We start from the raw sequence: 21,204 nt of genomic DNA, 5'->3' as shown, positions 1-21,204 counted from the left end.
CTTCTAACATACAGTCTAGGTTGCACTCTGTTTATTTGTGTGGATAGCCCAACTGTATATTCTCTTAGGGAAAATTCTTCTCTTAAAAAATTAAAAAATTATTTGATGTTTTTATTTAAGGAGTAGTGCTTAATCATTTTATAGAAATAACATTCACTCATTAAGGAAGATCGTTCAATGCACTGAGGAACTTTACTGATAGTTCTGTGTCTTGCTGGAAATAAAAGACAAATCTATTCTGCTTCTTAAGTGATCTCTCTCTGATCATTTCACTAATTGAAAATAAAAGATATCTACTGATCTCAGTGATTGTTAAATGCTTAAAGCCATACTTCATCTGAACAAAGGAAGACCAGTTGTTGGCATATCCAAATTAAAGAATAAAATTCTAGCTGTAACCTGTGGTCACTTTTGAAAGTATTCCTCTACAAGCATATTTGTCAGTTTTACTTGCTTAATTTCCTAATTCTTTGAATTAACATCTTTACAGGTCCTAGCTTTGGTATTTGTCCGAAAACTCATGGATTTTTTTTTTACTAAGCGGGAGCTCAGTTGGTTAGATGATTTGATGCCTGAGAGCAAGAAAAAGAAACTGGAAGATGCTGAGAAAGAGGTGGGTCATGGTTTCAGGTTTTTTTGCTGTGTAGCACTTTATCAATTTCTCCTTCAGACAGTTAGAGAAAATTCTGTAAATAAGGCCTATTCCATGCAACAGGCAGACTTGTTAACAGTATCCAAAGTGTAATATTGTCATATTTTACATAAGTCCTTTTAAGGTCACAAATCTAATAGGCTTAGGTGGGGATGTCTATTAGATGTAGATTCTTATGCTGCCATACTGTCATATAACATAGTATCTACAGAACTCCTGGAGATTGCTCCTGAGACCTGCTCAGATGATGTGCAGGGATGAACCTGTGTCTGTAGGAAAGCCCTCAGATGCCTGGGGCACTTTGATGCTGTGTTGGGACTGGTCTCGTCCCTGCTAGAGATGCTGAGGAGAGCACTGCAGAATTTGAAGGGCATGGCATGTCCAGCTACATCTGAGCCATACATAGGTCACACACCATCACCCTGTGCCCTCTCCGCTCAGTAGTGTCATAATCCTGTGCAGTATCCCTATTACACTCTGGGCCAGCATTTTCCTTCTGCTGCTGCAGAAACAATTTACTTCCACTTCCTAATGAAAAGGTCAGTGACGCTGCTTACCCCTGTTAACCAAATCCTGACTTTTACTTACAGCCTGTGGCATTACCACCCAGTTGACTGTTTCAGATCTGGACTCCTCATCTCCTTTCAAAGAATGTGCATTTCAGATCATTTCTTATAAACTTGATACAGGACAGATTCTTACACATTTCTACTCAGAATGTTCCTATATTTTGACAGTGAAACACTTATTTTTCTAATTGTAGCTTTCTAACAGTTTTGCATCTATTTGATAGTATTTTCATCTAGCTGCTGGTTCATGAATTGCTTGTTTGCATATGATATAAAACTGTTGGAACATAAAGTAACTGTATGTGTAAGGGACAGACGTCTTTGTCCTTTGTCCCTGTTATTAGCCACCTGATCAATGTCACCTGTTAGGGAACCTCAGCACTGGGCCCAAATGAATGAGGGACAAGTATCGATGGGGAAACACTAACTGCAGGAGCAGCAGGTAGAATATGTTGGTGCCAGGTTATTTAAAATAAGTCGTGTGTCCTGCATCAGCACTTTTGAATAGTAGCATGGTATGAAGCTGTGGTGGCAGTGGGAGGTGAAGCCACGTGGTCTTGGCAGGCTGTGGTCACTTCTAGGTGGGAGTGCTCTGGGGACAGTTGTGCATATGACCTCTAAGATGCTCTGCAGACCTCTGCAAAAGTCCAGGACTTGTAAGACATAACCTTTTGGTAGTACAAGGGTACTGCAGAAACTAGACAATGTGAATGGATAAATCAGCAATTTATCCTTAGGGATGCCCTGAGATGTGATCTGAGACCAGTGAAATGGTGTGTGTAAGGATTCCCACTGGTAAGTCTATTTGCAGAAAGAGAACATGAGCCAATAATTTGAACAGGTAACCAGGAAAACTAGATTTCTCTGCCTTTAGGATTCTTCTGTGACCTTTGACAACTCACTGCCTCATCTGAAACCTGGAGAACTACAACTTTGCTTTCCTTGACACATTCAACATACTTTCATAGAATATGTTTTGGGGAAAAGGTTTTACCTAGGTGATAAACATCATGATGATTATTTACTATTTAGTGTGTGCCTTTAAAACTATCAGGCTGAAATTAAAATACATGAGTCATTGTTTTCCCCCTTGAATTGAAGCAGACCAGAGAGTTGTTTCATCACAGTATCTGTTGTCATCGCAATTCAGAGTAACCAAAAGTAACCAAGGTAGCTCTCTTCTTGTGGGTCTGGTTATTGGAAAGATTCCTTGTTATCCTTATGTTTTGGTTATATGTCACTTTCCTTCCCATGCTTGATAGGATGGCATCAGAAAACAAAACAGGGAAAATGTACTGGTGTTACTTTATTTCATTCACTGTCTATTTTGAGAGGTTATTTTTACATATTTTGGCATTTCTAAATATTTGGAGCTATTATTAAAACTGTTCAACTGTCAAAAACTTATGAAGCTGTGAAGCCTGGAAATGACAAAATTAACTAGTAATAAAACTTCTGACATGTAGCCTAAGGAATTAATTGGAGAGTTGCTATCACACGGCTTTTAAAAATAGAAGTTTTCTACCCACAAGAATATTCAGAAATATAGTTGACAAGATCTGGAACTTATTTGATTGGATCCTAATTTCATCACTTAAGTTGTTTTATATTTTTAGGCCATGTTTTTGCAAGGCTTTGTACATTTATAGTGGATCTTATACATGCCTTCTCCTCACAGACCTCCTTTGGAAGCCACTTTAATGTTAATCAATTAAGTCTTCCTGAGACAGGAATGAACGAACTGGCTTCTCCCATTTGGAGAAAAAAATGTTGTGACTTTTAAAATAGTTATAATAGGAAAACATAGAAGAAACAAATTTCTGTGTAGAGAGGACTTAAATTCTACTATTTTGGAAAATTGTACTGGCTCTCCCAGCTAATACCAACTTACCAGTGTGTGTGAGGCATGTAGGGTTTTGGGTGATCTACCAGAAAAATGGTGAGCTCTCTTTTTGGGAGAGCCAACTCACACTTTCAAACAGGCATCAGGGTAAACTGTTACAAAGCCATCTAATAAAGGGAAGAAAGATGTGGAGGTCTCTGGGTGTCTGCTAACGCTTACACACACACACAGTGCAACAGTTTAGGGCAGGATTTGATGGTTACATTCATGTGAAGGCACTTTAACCTCCTGTCTGTGGTTTTTGTGACCTAACAGGGGTGTGAGCCTTGAGAATCCTCCTGTGGAGCCTTGAGTTGATGTCTGAAAGACAGACACTTGTTTTCCTTTGTTCTTGCAGGCAGGACGTGGTGCTTGAGGGGTACTGTTTTGTTCTCCCCTCCCCCTAAAATAGATTTTCTAAAGTTGTAATTATTTCACAAAAAGATTTTTGGTAGATACATCTCCTAGTTCTCTTCACTTCCTCTTGCTCACAGAAGTTTTTTCCCTGTTCAAGTGAAAACTAATTTTGGTGTCTTGTTTCACTACCTTTTGCTGCAATAAAACTTTTATCAGTATTAAAACTGTGTGTGTGCAAACTTGACTTCCCTAATTTTGCATGTTAACATTGTAATGTATACATGCTGTTATGCATGATATTTAAAATTCACCATACAGTTGCTCACTCAGTGTTATTAATTTTTCTCTTTCTTTATTGTTACAAGTGTCACCTCTATTTGACATTGAAAAATAACATTAAGTGAAGAAATGTCTTTTAAAATACAGGGTTTTAAATGTCAAATATTTAAATTAAGAGTTGAAAAGTACCTTACTTTAAGAACTTCAGATAAATACTTAAAGAAAAGGGGGAAGAGGATTAAAGTACATGAATTTCACTTTTCACAACATCATATCCTGTCTCATGTCTAAATTTCTTCCTTCTAGGAAGAGCAAAGTATGTTAGCAATGGAAGAGGAAGGGACTGTTCAGTTACCACTAGAAGGACATTACAGGTAAAATATACCTTTCCTCTTTTAGGTGAGTTGCAATTAAACAAATAAACATGCCATAATATTTATTCTTAATGCTTACTGAATGTCAGGAGGATGTTTGTCTGGTAGTAGAGTACAGATAGGTGAACTGATCCATATACTGCAGCATTTAATAAGCTCAGCCCTTTTCTAGTGTTTCCACGTGCTCTCACAGTGCCTAGGAAAAGGACCTACTAGTTGAAGTTTTCCCTTGGGCAGGACTGCAGGATCAGGTTGTTCATAATGAACCTTGGCCTCTGACATGCACAGTGTGAAACAAAGGTGTGGAGCCGGTCAAACCCTTCACCCTGATGCTAACAGGGAGCCAGGAAAGGTTTTGAAGACAACAGAAAAACTAGGTTCTTACAGTGTAACATTTTAAAACATTCTAATTAAGATCCTATCTATGTGAGATAGTAAAGTGAATCAAGAGCTGTCCAGGGTAGATAAGGCATGATGCAGGGTTGACAAAACTTAAAAAGCGTGAAAACCTATGTTATAGATAATAGTAACATGTAGCCAGCCCATAAGCACTTACTGTCATTTACAGTTTTCAGAAAGAAAGTTCTTAATAAAGATTTGAAATATCTGGTAATAGTAGCCTCTGCATTAATGTGAGTTCATAGGAACACTATCTCAGAGTGGCCTCCTTTCTTACATTTTAACATGAAGTTACCCTAATGTCTCCTAAGGCAAACAACTAACTGTGTCTCTGAAAAATCCCAGCCTATTTCTTACTTTTGATTCATCACACTTCTAATGGTCTGGTTTTTTCCTTCTTTTGTCCACAGCTTTTTGTTCTGTTTTATATTAGCAATAATTAAGCTTCATTTATCTTGGGGTGTGATCTGTATTGATCTATAGTGTGTTTACTTAGGTACAGTTGCCCAGATAATATCTGACTTTCTGTACTGTAAGGGTCACAGTCCTACAGCTAAAAAGAAGAGTCAGGACATTGGTTGATAAAGTGGTTCCCCAAAACATTGTGAAAACCAAGTTTACTGACGGCTCACTGAATGTCAAGCCATATGTAAACCATGAAGTCAGGAATAATGTACAGGCAGGCTCTTAAAACATTTAAGACTTTATCATTCTTAAGTGTATGAATACATAGTTGGAGCAGTCCAGGTAAAGCTAAGGGCATAATGGCTACAAAGTGCTGCTTAAAGCTACTGATTAACTTGTTTAATTGGGGCATTTTTATTAGATCTCTTAAATCTTTGACTTTGTCAAGGTTTTTGATTGCTTTTAAAGTTGTTTTAAAAGCAGGTGGAGTTTCAGAGCTGTGATTTTATACTGTGATTAATTGCTGTTGGATGAGGAAAATACTAAAGTGCTAAGATGTTTTAAGAGAATATTTAAGTCACTGTTCAGGATTTTTGAGGTTTAACAATTTCTTAACTTAAATTGCACTTACTTATTGTCATCACTATCAGTTTTCAAGGACTTTTATAGAGTTAATAAGTAACAAAGACTGATTGCTCATTGTTTTATTGTGTATTTACTTTTATTCTTGCTTAGAGATGACCCATCTGTGATAAACATTTCTGATGAAATGGCAAAAACTGCTGTGTGGAAGACATTGTTGATATCCTCGGAGAATGCAAAAGATAAGGAGTCAAGCTTTCCTTCTAAAAGGTTTTAATATTTTTTATTGCATTATACTTTATATATTGGTGTCAAACCAGTATTAGAATATTTTGCTAGGGATTAGAAAGATTTTTAGCATCTTGTAGTTTTATTTCTTGAGGTTTCCTTTTATTTATGTTCAGTCATAATATTCTGAGCTCAAAACACAAATGCACTATTTATGGGGAAAAAAAAAATCACAAATATTTGCATGCTACTTAGTTATGCTACAGTGGAAAATGAAGTTGGGCATGCCTGATGCTTGTGTAATGAACCACCAGCCTACACCTGGATATTGCACAACAGCTGTTGTGTTTGATCTGCTTGCTTTTGTTCTTTCCTCCTGAAAAAGAAGTGGTCATCACTGCCCTGGAAATATCTATATGAAGAACCCAGTACTCTGAATGCAATCTACTAATATTTGGAATGAAAATAATTTTAAGATTGCATCACTTTTCATTTTTCTGCCTACTTCACTTGTCCTCAGAACAGTTAAATACTTTTAAAATTTAGTCCAGACAAATGTAAAATGAAGCAACGATGTTTTATCTGTGCTACAGAATTATTGTGGGAATAAGAAAATATTATATACAAGCACAAGTGTGATTGTCAGAGAAATTTTCCTCTGTTCCCATAAATTTTAAATTTAACCATTTTCTACTTAACTGTTTCATATCACGTTTTTGTCATAAGCTCCCCCTTCCTAATCACTCTAGAAGCTGATTGCCCAAAGGTAAGACGCTGTCCCCCAACCTTTTCCTTGATTGTATCTTGCAATTCAATATGGCGTCACCTAAGAACCCAAATGACTTGACCTTGTGTAGTTTGGGGGGAGACAGAATGAAAAGAAATTTCAAGTAGGAATGTAAAATGTCTTCATTAAAGTCCTTAATATGAAAATTTGAAATTTATTGTGTATTAAAAATAGAAACTGTAGACATAGTGCATTTAAATGTTAAATTGAATTTATTCCTAGAATCCTTTTTCATGAATTCTTTGACTTTTTAGAAATATAAAATTATATTCTGCCCATTTCTAAATCTAGTTTTCAAAACAAGCTCCATGTTTGAAACAGCTAGTCATTGTTTTATGGTGAAAAGATACAGTAAGAGAAAAAATTTTGTAGTGAAATACATTTTTTTAATTTTGTTACCCTGAAATGGCATGCTGCCTGTCAGTGTTGTTCCTTTCCTGAAACAGCGTAAATGAGATGGAACAGTTGATGACCAGAGAATCTTCATTTCAGACACCCATGGAGCAGCCCACTTATGTGATCATGTTAATGCTATTTCACTGACGATCAAAATAGCAGTGTAGTTCTGATTGGCGTTCCACCCTAAACATGGGCTGAAAAGGATCCTGTCACAGTGAAATCAGTGTGGTGCATGGGAGAAGGATGTACAGTAGGGTTTTCTTACCTTATGTGCCTCTGTTGTCCAGGCTTTCACAGCCTTGACAAAGAGAAGAAACTGATGCAGTACATTCACAGCCACTGGCTGTGCAGTAGTTGTAGTTCTTCTGGTGGATGTTGCTTGCTTTGATTTTATGATAGATTATGTAAACATGTACTGTTTTTACCTGAAATTTTCAAAGATGCTTTGAGCAAAGAGCATCCTCATAGACTCTGGTTTGGACAACATTGGTAAAAGGTGATTTGGCCTTTCCACTGCAGTGAAACAGAAACTTATTCTCTAATGAGCTCATTTTCAATCTGTTCTTGCATCTTTGCTCATGAAAACAAAGACTCGGGTGAAAAGGAACTAAGGGATCACAGGTTTTATGGTTTTAGGTATGAGTGTTCTGTTGTAAAGGAAACAAGCTCTTAAAGAATCTGAAATCCTCCTTTTTCATGTGCTCTAACTTGTCTCAGATTGCCAGACAGAAGTAGATTCAAAGAACTGTAAACCTGGGAGGCTTGCTTTCTGATAAGCAAAACCATAGACAATACTAATCTTAAATCATATTAGAGACAGAGCTAAAGAAACATTATATTCCTAAATGCATGTATCATTACATGAAAATATAATTCAATCCTAGGTAAGTACTGAGAAAAAGGAAAGCTTGGAATGGTAGCAGTCATAAGGATAATTTTTGCAAATGATCAAGATTACCAGTATTACATTACACAATTCCCTGCAGTGAAGGGTATCTTACCATAGGGGAAAAAAAATCACGTTGTTTTGAAATTAATTTTACTGATGCCTTTTCAAGTTCAACTACAGAAGTGTTTAGTACTCCTTTTCCTGTTGTCACATCTATTTTCTTATACAAATATCTCAAAATATTATTAAATGGGGATAATTAAATGATACTGTACTATGATTTCATGTAATGCCTTTTATGTAAGGCACTGATCGATTAACAACATACATACAGACTCTTAACAGGATTTAAGGGTCTGAAGAGGGGACTTAAATTTAGTGAACTGTTGTCTAACCATAGAGGCACGTGAACTTTACAATTTTCCAACCTTAATTTTTCATTATTAAAAGTCCTAGGGACCTACCTAAAGGTCTGCTTTTGAGCCTGTCTTCGTAGAATTGAACACTAAGGCACCTATCTTAAACATAGCCCTCTTTGGTACATGTAATTAAGTATTCCTCTGTCTTTGCTTATAATATTAAGCCCTTCAGATAGCAATTCCAAAACATATGCAGAAGATCTGACGATGTGTAGAAGGTAGTCCTAGCTGGTCTTTTAAAATGTTGGAGAAAGAGGCATCTATCACTTTGTAGATGGTATGCATTCCCCTTTCTACCTGGAGATATGCAAATCCCACATCCCAAACCTTCCTTCTCGGGCTTATTAGACTACTGCCTTGGTAGGGAGGAAGAGGGCTCCAAGTCCCTTACAGATCCACCAGTTATATGTGTTTTACTGGTAGAAGACTGGACTTGTCCTCTTTTTTTCAAATTTCTTGAGGCATTAAAGCCCACATCTGCAGGATATGCTCAGAGATGTGAATCCTAAATAGAAGGAAGACTTTCCTGGTATCACAGAGGCATGTGAAACGTGGAAATATCATAGACTGTAAGGCACACAACACATCCTCAGTGTTTGCTTTTATTAAGCACAGGTAACTGCCTGCTGTACTGCTGCACTTTAAATTCACCCCCCAGGAATTTGTTTGCATACCCTTTGTGTGCAAAAAGTGTAACATACCCAATTCTATCACTGTTCTACAGAAGGTGACAGATTTGGCAGTTGAAGTGGCAGAAGTTGGTATTCTTTAGCTATTTCCATTAACACCTCTGGAAGCTGCCATAGGCTTAGAAGTAAGCTTTGGCTGAACTGAATTGTATCCTTAAAGCAATTTTTATGTGAAGAAAAATGTCAGATGATTGTAAAATTGTGCATGAATCACCTTAAGAATTTGAGAATTGATCTTGCTTTCTTTAAGCCTTGTGTAACAGCCTATTTCTCATTCATTCTAGTTAAGGAATTATTCCCATGAAACCTGGTAGGTTATGTGCTTGATACAGGTTTGTTTTCAGAACCATCTTTTTTTTAGATACCCTGCCACTCTTTGTTGAAGGCTTGATTTGCCTGTGTTGTGGAAGCCTCTGCATTTTCCTAGTGTGATTGAAATTCATTGCAAGAACATGACTTTTTATTTATTTACGCTGTTGTAAATTAGGACCCTCTTCACTAAAAAAAATAATCATCTGCTTTGCACATATATTGCTTTCTGTAGGCAAATCAACAGTGTTTTAAGTGGAAAAATGCTGAATCCAAATTTGAACTCTGCTTCAGAGTTCTTGGTGATACGGCTTTTGTATGATCTTTCAGGCTTTAAAAAAAAAAAAGTTATTTCCTTATAATGTATACACGAAGAAGTATATATTAAGCTCCAAATGGGGAATATTGTCACTCCTCACCACCGTGGCCTTCTCCTGCTCTCCCTAGTCAAGACTGAAAGCCAAATATTACAGTTGGAAATTGGCTTGCACTGCTCTAGTTCAGAAACATTCCTTCTAAATGTACACTGAGCAACAGAATACATTTTAAAGACAAGAAATACTTATTGTGACCTCTTGTTTTTGCCATTTAAGAAAATGCCGGTATTGTCTGAGAACTGTACCATTACCATTATTTAATCAATTAACAGTTGTATTTGCCAAAAAAAAAGAAAAAAAAAAGTGGCTATCTTTTCTTGCATGCTGGCTGACTTGTCTGTCTGTACATCTTAAGTTCTCTACCTACCTTGTTACTAAAATGCTGGCTGATGTCTTCTGCACCATTCAGCACAGCAACTTTCACTTGCTTCCCAGTTTGTGCTACGCAGCATGAAAAATTAATTAAAATACCAGTGCAATGTTGGTTTTCGGGCAGATGATTAATATATATGATAGTGCTGATGTAACACTTTTTTTTCCTTCTTTTCCTAGTGCTGAAATCAGAAAAGAGAAGAAAGCTGACTCAGGGAAAGGTGTTGACCGGGAGACTTGTCTATGACTTGTTCTTCAATTAATTTTTTTACAAACAAATGAAAGGAGTGCCACAATGATTAAATACAAATGATTTGACCTTGTAACTTTTTGTCTTTCATCTCAAACTAGCACAGGTAATGTAGTGCAATATTTGTCTCATTTCACCTTGTCTACATTGTCTAGTATCTGTGTAAAAGTCTGCAGTAGCCAATGCAAAAAATCTTCATGTTCTTTGCTGATATTGGCCATTTATTAGTATTGGTATCATAAATTCAACAAGCAAAGTTTCTTTCAAATTCAAACTTCCTGTTAATAGGTTTGTACTGTATTTTGCTACTTTTTCTGTGTGAGAATACTTAATAATCTTCATTCAAGACGAACTTGAAACCACTTGTTCCAATTTCTTTCTCTCTTTTTTTTTTTTTTTTTTTTTTTTAAATCACCAAACTTGAGTAAATGATTTCAGGAGACCCAAACTGACAAGCAAACACTAAAGAAGTTTTTAAAGCAACAACTGATCTGACCCTGTGAACAAACTAACAAGGATAATCCTTTCTTCCTCAAGCTGTCCTTTTGCAGTTATGGATTACTCTTGCAATGAGGATTGCAGGGTCAGATTCTGTATTTGTTAAGTTTTCCTTCATTTAATACAGTGTATTTAATATTCCAATTTGTATGTAACTGGAACATAGTCATATATATACATATATATTAAAAATATATATTAAAACATTCTCTTACCTTAGTTGAAAAACACCACCACATCCTTTGATGTGAAACATGGGTACAGTATTTCTTAAAATGCAATCTGTGATTACAGTATTTTATCTTGTATTGTATGAATGTTGCCATGGTAGGCCAAACAACTGCATTATGTCATTAATCAATCCATTATTTTATAATAGGGAAAATTTTGTAGATACAAACTACCCCTCATGCAGTTATATGACCTGCCCAATGATCTTCCTCTTTATTAGCTAAAATACAGCCACATAAAGGGCGTATTTATATTGTCTTCTCTCTAATAACAACTATCAACCTCTTAATTTCAGAGATTAATTGTGTATAATACTTGAATGGGTATCTTCCTGTTGGTTTAGTTACAGCTCTTCATTATTCCATCACATACATATTGACTGAAAGATAAAAACAACATAGCAAAGTAAAATGGGGCTTTAAAGCCATTACAGAGACATTTTTCATAATGGATTTTGTTACTGCCTGATCCTTCAAGCTGATCTTTTGTGTAAAACCAGGACTGCAAGATCAGGTATCGAATTAATAGACATGTGGAGCAAAAGTTTTATTGCGTTATTTGGAATTCACTGATTTTTAAATTTTTTTAAAATAAATTTTTAAATTATTAAATGAAAGTTAACTCTCAATTATTATGCTATTACTTTGAATCCTACAACTAAGAATTAGTCTTGTAATCTTTATAACAACTCATCCACAGGGCTCTAACATTCCCAGCTTTCCAAAATACGATAATCCTTCTGTAGACCTCATGTGAAAAACTTTTCACATCCAGCACATTTAAAGTATTCCTTCTAATGTTTTTTGTGTGTATGAGTGTGTTTTACTACTTTAGCCATAAATGATAACTGCATTTTGCTGCAAACTAACAGGGTCACTGTTCTAAATTTGACTTAGCATTATCAAAGCCCATTAAAGGCCATTTTTATGGAGAAAAAAAAAATATCTAATGGACACAAAGAAGGATTTACATTGAATTAAATGTTTGTATTTGTAAATTTAGGAAAAAAATGCTGATGCATTAAGGTTAAATGCTTTGTTTTGTGTACTTGATGATAAATTGTAAGATTCCAATTGTTTTAAGGTTAGTATAGCAGTTCAATACTGGTTTGTCCCGGAAGCTGCCTGGTGGTGTTTTAATATGTTGCTTTGTTACAGATAACGTATACAATCGAAACATATTAGTTTCACTTGACCAACTCTTAGAATATTAAGAAATCAGTGTATTCAATGGCATTCTGTATTTCTGTTCAGTATTTCAGAGTGGTTTTATTTCAAAACAGTCACTCTGTTCTTGTGTGAATTTAAATGCTATTACAATGTTAATCTTAACATTCTGAAATCACACACAATATAAAGGAAATGTAGTGCTATATTTACTTCTAATTTCATATTCCTGGTCAAAATTACTCAATTTCTTGGATGTAATTTATTACAAAACTTTATGTGTACATGTGAATAGACTATTGTGTTTTTCACAATTAAGAGATGTTATGTGAAAATAAATATTTATCCTAACTAATTTTCAATTTTATTTTTACACTCCAAAATCCAGAACAAGCATGCAGTATGGCTATGGTATTTTAAATGTCTACCTGACACTTACTTGAATGTGCTTCCCATGTTAATGAATTCTAGAGCCCAGTCCTGCTCCATTTCCGAGTGGAATCTCATTGAAACGTGCAATGCCATCAGTGTTGGCTTGCTGTGGGTAGTTGATGGCGGTGTACTTGGTCTGTCTCTAACTGTAAGTAAGTGTGCTGTTAGGGATGGCACATAACAGGCCTGCTCCAGAAAGAGAGTGGGAGTTAAATTCTGATTTACTGGTCACGAGTTGGTTCTCCTTGCTCCTGAGAGAGATATTGCGGACCAGGCAGCAGTAGTTGGGTCTTTTTACTGTTCAAGAGGTAAGGTCATACAATCTAAGCTACAATATTTAAAGTGTCCAATAGTTGAACAGCGGCTTAGTCGACTGCCTATTGGTGGGAGCTTCTACTATTCTCAGGACCCTAAATTTCTGCTACTGAAAAGCTTTTAGGCCTTAAAGCCTAGTACTGCTGCCAAAACCCAATACTAAATCCCTTTAATCTTCTTCACCAATTTTTAAACCAAAGACTGGGAGCCTCCCAGCCTGGGAACGGTAACAGTTCTCAAACCTCTGGATTCAGCTGCTTCTGTTAGGATTTAACACAAAGTGTACTGTACAACAAACTTAAGCATCCATTTCGCATGGAAAAAAACACAGACGAAAAAAGGTAATTGGTAGGTGCCTAACTAACTCTAGCATGTGGTACTACTTCAGGCACAACTGGTTCCTAGGGCTGGCTTTGTACATTAATGAAATGAGCTGGCCTGTTTTGGGTATTTACCTGTGCTCCTGCATTCAAGCAAGTTGTCAGTTCCCTGAGGCCACTCTGTTGTCCTATTGTCTGAATTATTTTTGGAGCTGAGGGAGATCTACCAGAGAGGAAATTAGACACAATTGATGTTTATTAGGAGACTTACTACAGAAATAAAACATTATTTTTTTTGTTTTAAAAGTTGCATCATGCTTTATTAGCAGCATAGCTTAGAAAGTGCTTTCCAGATAAATAAGATAATTAGCATTGTACTTTGTTATGCCTCACAGATTAGACAGTTAAAACAGGACTATGGCTTGAGAGTAGAGTTTCCCAGTGAGATGCTAGCAATCAGTAAGGTAGGTCAGATACAAAGAACTGGATCTTTACTTAATGAAAGATGTACCCAGACCATATAATTTTTAGTTTTAGTTAGAAAGGTGTTTTTTTTTTAATGCTTCTCTGATTACACTGAGGGAATACTCTGCAGTTAATGAGAGGCTAGTTAATGTAGCTTTTGGATTACAGAAGTAACTTTATATGATGGTGTCAGTAATAGCATTAAACCCCCCCCCCCCCAATTATTTGCCCCTTGCATACACAAACCATCCAGAACTTCATAATGATCATCTTTTTTATAACTTATCTATCTGCATTGCTGTGATCTACCTTTATACTGATTTACGTTGCTTTCCCTTGAGTCAAAAGAATCAGGAGACATGGATGCTATAACCTTTTAGAGGCAAGTGACAGCCTGTATCCTATAGAACTTTAACAGAACATTTTAACACATTAGAACCACTCATACATTGAGCCCAAGATTATAGCTGTAATACCCCTCTCCAGTTTGTTCTGCAACCCCCCGGCCCGCCCCCCCCAAAACCCTTATTTTGTGAGTCAAGGAGTTTTTAGTTTATTTGTGAAACCAAAACCTTATTTTCCATCTCAGGCCCCCTTCTCTTTCTCATTTAAGGACAAGCTGCACAAACTGTCTTGACATTCTCCCCATGCTTTATCTGTCTGTATGAGTACTTTTACATTCACACCTAATGTCACTAATAACCCACAATACATACATAATCACATGCTGGCATCTAATATCAAGAAGCTAACTGTTAGATAATCATGTCACACTCCATTACATGATACCGTTAAACAAAAGCAGAAACTTCATTGTAAGTTTCTCTCAAAATTAATGGATTTTTGTAAAATTCTAGGAGTTAGTTTCTTGAGCAACATTTTAATGATACAGACTACACTTTTCATAACTTAATGTCTTTATTATTTTAAAGGAGCACAGTCTGTAGCACAAGTGGGTTGCATCTGTTCTTCTACCTATGTGAAATTAAGAAAACTAATCTTATCTTCAGATGGAGAAGCCTACCTGGAGTGCTGAAGATAAAGCAGAAATTTACTGGTAGGCTGCAAGGAAGAGCAGGTTTGCTAAATAGCATGTTCACATGAGAGTTACAGTCCAGCCCTTGCTTTAAGTGACTCCTAGTTTGCATTGTAATGTTCTGTGTTTGAGTGCAAGGAATATATCCTATTCATCAGTAAACAGGAAACTTCTAAAAAAAAAATATAAAAATTTCTCTGTCGCTTAGAGAAACAATGGTAGGCTGCTAGAGTTCCCAGATAAGATCTTACCCATGCAGATTCCCACAGTAGCAGCCTTTTTGATTGTAAAGTAAGCCAAAATCACAGTACTATGATAGGAAACAAAGAAATTCAGTGCCATTGGTTTGAATAGGTATCATTCAAAAATCTGTGGTGAAAGCTGGTTACATGCTTTCTTTGGAAGACTTCTACAACTGTAATCCAAGAGATTGCAGAGAAAATACTAACTCAAGGAATCGCAGTAAACAAAGTGTTTCATTCTGCATAGAAAATATTAACATTGCAGTAATTATTGATATTGTTTCTAAATTGATAATTGATCAAGCATTAGGTAATTTCTGCAAAATGTGCTTGAAGTTTTACCAGTATTTTCACAGAAACGATCACAGGGTTCATTCTGTTTTTTTTGTTGGAAACATTATTATTTTTATTCCTCAACTGATCTCCACATTGGTTCCTCTGTGACGTTTTCATCATTCATTACCCTAATATAGAAACTGGACTGTTTCTCTTTTAGACTGAAATATCAAAAGGTACTGATTCAAGCAAGTACCATGCTTTCTAGAAGTCTGCAACATACCTACATTCTGGTGATTTTAAGACTTGATTAAACACAATCAATAAAAATGCAATAGTTGCTTGGCAACAGAAATCATTATAAAGATTAGCATTTCATTGTGTACACAGGTATACCAAGAGCTGATCCTTATCTCATCTTGATTCATAAAAGTTTATACTGGCTCAGTGTACATTAGCTAGAACGTTTTCTGGAGAAGTACCATTGCTAACAACCAAAATGCTGGTGCTAGGGCAGTGAGAAACACTGCTTTATGAAATGGCTCATATGGGTATAAATATGCTTATGTGCTTGACCGGCGATGGCGTGGTCTTTGTCAGTATACCACTGTGGGAAAGAAAAATACAGAGAATGTTAGTTCTAGCTACATCTAAATCAAACATGACAGACACAAAACCACATGCAGCCATTTAAAATTATCCCAGCATGAGGCTAATTCAGCATGGAGGCAAAGACATAACGGTGGTAGCAAGCTGCTATGATACTTTTGTCCCTGCTTTGTGTGTGGGATATACCATCTATTCATACTAAAAGTACAAGTACAATACATAGCTTGTCCACATGGAGGGTAGATGCAGCTCCTTAGTTTAGGGTGGTGCCTGATCTCTGCACCCTCTAAGCCCTGCAAGTTTGGCTGAGGACAACCATGCACTGGTGCACTTGGCTTTCTTCTATACTTCATCCCTTTCAGCACTGCTCCCCAAGGGCTGGGAGAAGGCAGAAAAGGAAGAGCTTGCACCTTAGTCCAAGAGTTTCCATGTACAGCATAGGCAGGGGCAAATAACTACTTGTCTTACAAGTTCAATAGAGAAACACCAAATATGATGGACAGGTTATCTTGGACTTAGCTGAAGTTACATCCTATCCGTAAGATATTATTCATTGGACTTTCAGTGTATGCAAAGATTGGGATTGGCTTGGCTGTTTGTCTGAGAACACAAAAAAATGAACAAAATGAAAGAGTAGGTAAACAGGGTCAAATACAAGAAGGAGTTGCTTTACATTTTTTCTTACACAGAAGATACATGGGTGTGTTACGTTAAAATTTCAGCTACTGAACATGAAATGCCAGTATGGGAACTTTCATTTAAGATGGCAATGGATTTATACCTAACAACAGGGAGCTTTTGCTATTATTCTCATAATACAAACTCATTTGTATGATGATAAAGCAAAACAGAACCATACCATTGCCTGAAAATCCACTTCAGCATCAACAAGAGCTTTGGAAATCTGTGCTGCTTGCTGAAAGTGAACATTATCTGAAAAGTGGAAGAAAAAAGAAAAAGGTAAACAAAAAATTGCTTCCATACCACTCTGGGGGAAAAGCAAAGCAATGAATACAGTCAACTCCCCAGCACTGCTGACTGAAACACAAATTAGTTGCAGAAAGCAGTATTATTTTATTGACGTAAATGTAACAGCCTTGCCCCTTCATGCTTTTGTTTTGTCAGTAGTAGAATTGCGAACCTGTCTGTAATACTAAAATGTCTAATTAACTGCAACTCACCATCTGCCGTTCCATGAATAAGGAGATATTCAACTTCCTTGAATTTTTCAGCTCTGGCCATTACTGTTGAACTCTGAAATTAAAGAAAAAAAAAAAAAAAAGAAAAAAGGTGCTATTTATTAGAAGATGATTTGCTACCAACTGACTTTGATTCCTGTTAACACAGTCTGGGGTCCTTCAGATAAAAACAACAACCCCTGCTCCCCCCTCACACGCCCAAGTAGCATGTTCACATACCCAACAGCACTGTGCTCGCACTCAAACCATTCTGCACCGGTCTGCAATTATTACCAAGGGTTATGTCTGCAAAGTAACAGGCAATTCCAGAGGGGAAGAGTTTTGCGAGTGAGATACGCATTTAATGCATTGCTAACGTTGTTAGCCTGCAGCACACCACTTGCCATAGGTTTCCTGTGCGACTGCAGGCAAGTTAAAAAATGTTGCCATGGCAACAGTGCACTCTATAATAGCGAGGAGTAGATCTTGCGGAGACCACATGCGTTATCTTCTCCACCAAAATGTACACTAGTTTACCTGCAGGTAAGTCAACAGAACTAATATTTCATCAGTCTCAACTAAAAATGGCTGACAAGAAAGTTTAACACAATGCTCTTCTCCAAATATGATAGAGAAATGCCTGAAGGAAAAAACCACTAGACCAAATCTATCAACAGAAATCAAGCTACATTTGTGGAACTGAAACACAATATAGTGATAAAAAAAAAAATAAAATCAGCAACCAAGATTAATCAAGAAACTTAAAAATACAGTAACAACATATTCCCTAGAACATACTAGCCACCTGACTTGCTAGTGTGACTAGGTACTAAAGAATGAGGAAAGTAAGGATTGCAGGTAAGATCATCTTTAATTTGGGCAAGGAAAGGGAATAGGATAGTGCTCTGCCATGAGAGTGGGAAGAAGAAAAGGGACAAGAGACAAGCCCTTTTAGGCTTGATAAGACAACGAGCATAATGGGGCAAATATACATTGAATTAAATTTCCTTCTATGAGCAACATTCTAGGGGTTCTCTGCTGAAAATGATGCAGAAGTTTTTTCTATATTGCAGCAACTTAAGAGCTACCATGACAAAGAAAAAAAAAAATAGTAAAAATTAGAAAAAAAATGTGGTGTTTTGTTTTGTTTTTTTTCTTCCCTACCTTGTACTAAGGCTGTATCCTTGGACAGGGATTTGCATATAGTACCCCCCAAAAATCAAATACATTATATTACTAAGACACAGACTTGTTCTAATTTCCTTATGCATTGTACACTCATGAATCTTTAAAGCAACCATAAATATTAAATTCCTTTTGTCATGGCAGAATAGCATACCACAACCCTCTTGTAAGTGAAATGAGTTCTTTGCAGTTATTCAACCAAATTTAAAAAACAAGTTCAGGAGAGCGAAAAAAACACCCTCCAATCCATGACACTGCAATTGCCCTCTTTTGATAGTGAAAGGTTGCAGAGCACCAGAAATCCCATCTAATACATGGAAATCCATACACACTATCCATTGAAACAAGTTGGTATCACGCAGTGAGAACAGATAGTTACGAGAGTGCCAGAATCTGGAGGGAGCACTTTGATTCAGTGAGGAGCACTGGTACAGCAGCTGACCAAAAGAGTGATCCAGAAATTAACAGCCCAGCGATATTAAAAAAAAACCAAACACCAAACCCAAAAAAACCCCTGAAACCAACCCCACAAAAACCAAGCAGTGTCCTTTGAGTGAATCATTTTCCACATGTGCAGAGGGAAACTTGATAGATTGCCTTTATAAGCTTTCTTCCTGCAAATCAGTGCTGGTTTAAGGGACAGCAGACCTTCTGCGAGCGGAACCCTGACTTGAGCTATGCTTCCGAGAGCTCAACTTTCCAAAAGCACTTTTAGAAAAAGGATGTCGCTATTTTTCCCCCACCAAGCATTAAACAAAATAAAGCTATTTGTAAAATACTTCTGAAAGAAGGAGCACACAAAGGAGATACTGTCTCAGTTTTTTTTATCACTTGCAAGCTGTACCCATACTCAACATGAAGAGTCCCTTCCCTAAAATGTGCTTTAAGGACACAGTACTTCTGGCAAAAAAGAAGGTTGCAAGATAGGGAGCAATCTCAAGTTAGGCACAGTTACAGCACAAAGCAACAGCTACATCAGCTGAACAAACCTCACATGGACAGCAAATAAATACAACCAAATTCATCCCTTCTGTTTCATAGTCAACACTGCTGGGACAAAGGCTCTGAAAAGGTAACATGTACAAGTACTGAGAATTGGGCCCTGCTGAATGTAACTGGCTTTTCTAAAAATCACACGGCAGTCAACATTTTACCAGCACTCCACAAACAAGTTAAGGTTTGGCTGAAACTGAAGGTCTCTCTCCCTTTAGCATATTCTCAGATAATAGAACAAATGTCAAATCAGTACAAGATGGCATATTTACAAAATTGTACCCTGTTTTGCATAACCTAATGATGCAGCAGTTCTTAAGGACTGAACATTTCAAATCTGCTAGAAAAAGATTGCCAAATCTATGACTGTTTCAAACACTTGCCAAAAGCATATCAAATTCAGAGTGAACTGCAAAATAATCTTCTCACAAGTTGAACAGTCTCTTCGGTATGCTTTACATGGCTACTGCATCTGACCTCTAGCGCTCTGCCCTGATTTAGTCTTAAGTTTTTTTACATCAGGGACATTGCTTCCCCAGCAGACAGCTTCTCTGCCATTCAGCCTAGGATCCCTACACAATTATATTGGGAGTTCCACCCATGCTTGCTCCTTTCTTTTACAAAGCTCTAATTTTTAATAATTCACAACTACCTTAAAAGGCACTGATCAGACCTAATTAGCCCACTCAGAGGAGTGTGAGTCATCCCTCAGACCTGACAAAAAGGATTTAACATCTCGGATTCTCTTCCTTCAGTAACTGTGAAACCTCATGTCACAGTAATGCAAAGGTAAGGTGTACCCCTCTTACCACAACTAGTTTCTTGAGACTATACATTCACAGTCATTAATAATACTCTGCGCATTAGGAAGGCACCTAGCAGCATGTATATCTTCTCTAAGCATGTATGTACACGGTCTCATTTCTTTTAAATTAGGGCACACAGTACAGAGTTTATGCAACCTTTCACTTTTCAAGCCAGCTTTAGAGCGGATGCAGTAGGATAGAGAATATACGATGCAGCACGCAAACCTGACAGTACAAAGTTAACAGTTAAAAAATGCTTTAACAGCTTCAGCTAGGAAAGCTTTCGGTACATGTTTTGCATCTACTTGCTAAAAAACATTCAGTTCAGAAAACAGCTCTCATCAGCGACAAGGGGCCAGGAGGCTGGCTATTGGGACTGGGACATTGAACAAAGGGGCTGTAAGCCAGAACATGCTGGGCTGAAGTCAGCAAGGGTCTTCAGCAACAACAAAATCCCACAACACTTCCATTGGTGCTACATGAAAAGCAACAAACTCACTTCTCAAGCTACCCCACCCCTCCAGGTTTATATGGAAAAGTAAATTCCAAGTAATGCATTATTTGGGGCTTTTAACAACAAATGAGGACTTAAGTTGCATTTTCCTATCTCTAGAAGCAGCAGTGAAGTGTGACAATCTGATCTGTGCCATTACCCCTCCTCCATCTAGCCACCATTCTCCCCAATTAGTCCTCTGAGTAACACATTTGAAACCTTTAGCTCTTTGGTACTGGCAGTTTCAACGTGGCCACTGCCAGCAATGGATACTATGCCAAGAAAATCCGACTCCTGGCTTGAAAGGATTAAACAGTCCTCTGTTGCCATCTGTGCCGTGAAGCTGGAGAATGACTTCGTGCACCCAGAGCGTTAACGTTCGTTCTGCACGACGACAGTAACTTCTATTTACACTGCTACCTCGCAGACCTCCTACTGTTCCCACTGCCTTAAAGAAACACATTTGAAAAAAAGGCAGGCAGGCGGCTGCAGGCTGCTGGTCAGTCCCCAGTGGGCCTGAGCAGCTCGCTGGTTACAAGAGGCAGACGCAGTACCAAGTCTTCCAGCAGTCACTACCATTGTCCTCAATTTTGACCAGAACATCTGATATAGCAGCTGGCAAAACTAGATTATTGTACTGATATGTCAAAACAGATGTTTCAGTCCCATATATATATGTATTTATATGTTTTACCATACTTCTAAATCAATGCAACACCCTCCCTCCCCCCCCCCCCCCGA

At 37.2% G+C, this 21,204-nt stretch overlaps 2 protein-coding genes across 8 annotated transcripts in view; one reads left to right on the top strand and one right to left on the bottom strand.

Annotated features, from left to right (window-relative positions):
- The window catches only part of SLC4A10 (solute carrier family 4 member 10), a 165,323-nt gene extending 152,859 nt beyond the window's left edge, over positions 1 to 12,464 (top strand). For 2 of the 7 annotated variants that reach the window (XM_030017004.2, XM_030017002.2), the window contains exons 22-25: positions 491 to 613; positions 4,046 to 4,113; positions 5,653 to 5,769; positions 10,149 to 12,464. In XM_030017004.2, the coding sequence (XP_029872864.1) occupies positions 491 to 613; positions 4,046 to 4,113; positions 5,653 to 5,769; positions 10,149 to 10,215 (375 nt within the window). In that variant the 3' untranslated portion in view covers positions 10,216 to 12,464. Of the gene's footprint in view, positions 1 to 490; positions 614 to 4,045; positions 4,114 to 5,652; positions 5,770 to 6,453; positions 6,621 to 9,194; positions 9,221 to 10,148 lie in introns of those variants that run through there. The other 5 variants (XM_030017001.2, XM_030017003.2, XM_030017000.1 and 2 more) reach the window with 3 other exon arrangements.
- Positions 12,465 to 14,544: 2,080 nt separating this feature from the next.
- Positions 14,545 to 21,204, bottom strand: part of DPP4 (dipeptidyl peptidase 4) — a 41,253-nt gene continuing 34,593 nt past the window's right edge. Inside the window, exons 24-26 of the mRNA XM_030017006.2 lie at positions 16,990 to 17,062; positions 16,668 to 16,741; positions 14,545 to 15,806 (exon numbers count right to left, since the gene is read on the bottom strand). Of these exons, the coding sequence (XP_029872866.1) occupies positions 15,708 to 15,806; positions 16,668 to 16,741; positions 16,990 to 17,062 (246 nt within the window). The 3' untranslated portion in view covers positions 14,545 to 15,707. The remainder of the gene's footprint in view (positions 15,807 to 16,667; positions 16,742 to 16,989; positions 17,063 to 21,204) is intronic.

Source organism: Aquila chrysaetos, chromosome 6 (genome assembly GCF_900496995.4).
Source record: "Aquila chrysaetos chrysaetos chromosome 6, bAquChr1.4, whole genome shotgun sequence".
NCBI classification, from domain to species: domain Eukaryota; kingdom Metazoa; phylum Chordata; class Aves; order Accipitriformes; family Accipitridae; genus Aquila; species Aquila chrysaetos.
The sequence above is the reverse complement of the archived record's forward strand: the minus strand, read 5'-3'. Positions and strand labels throughout refer to the sequence as shown.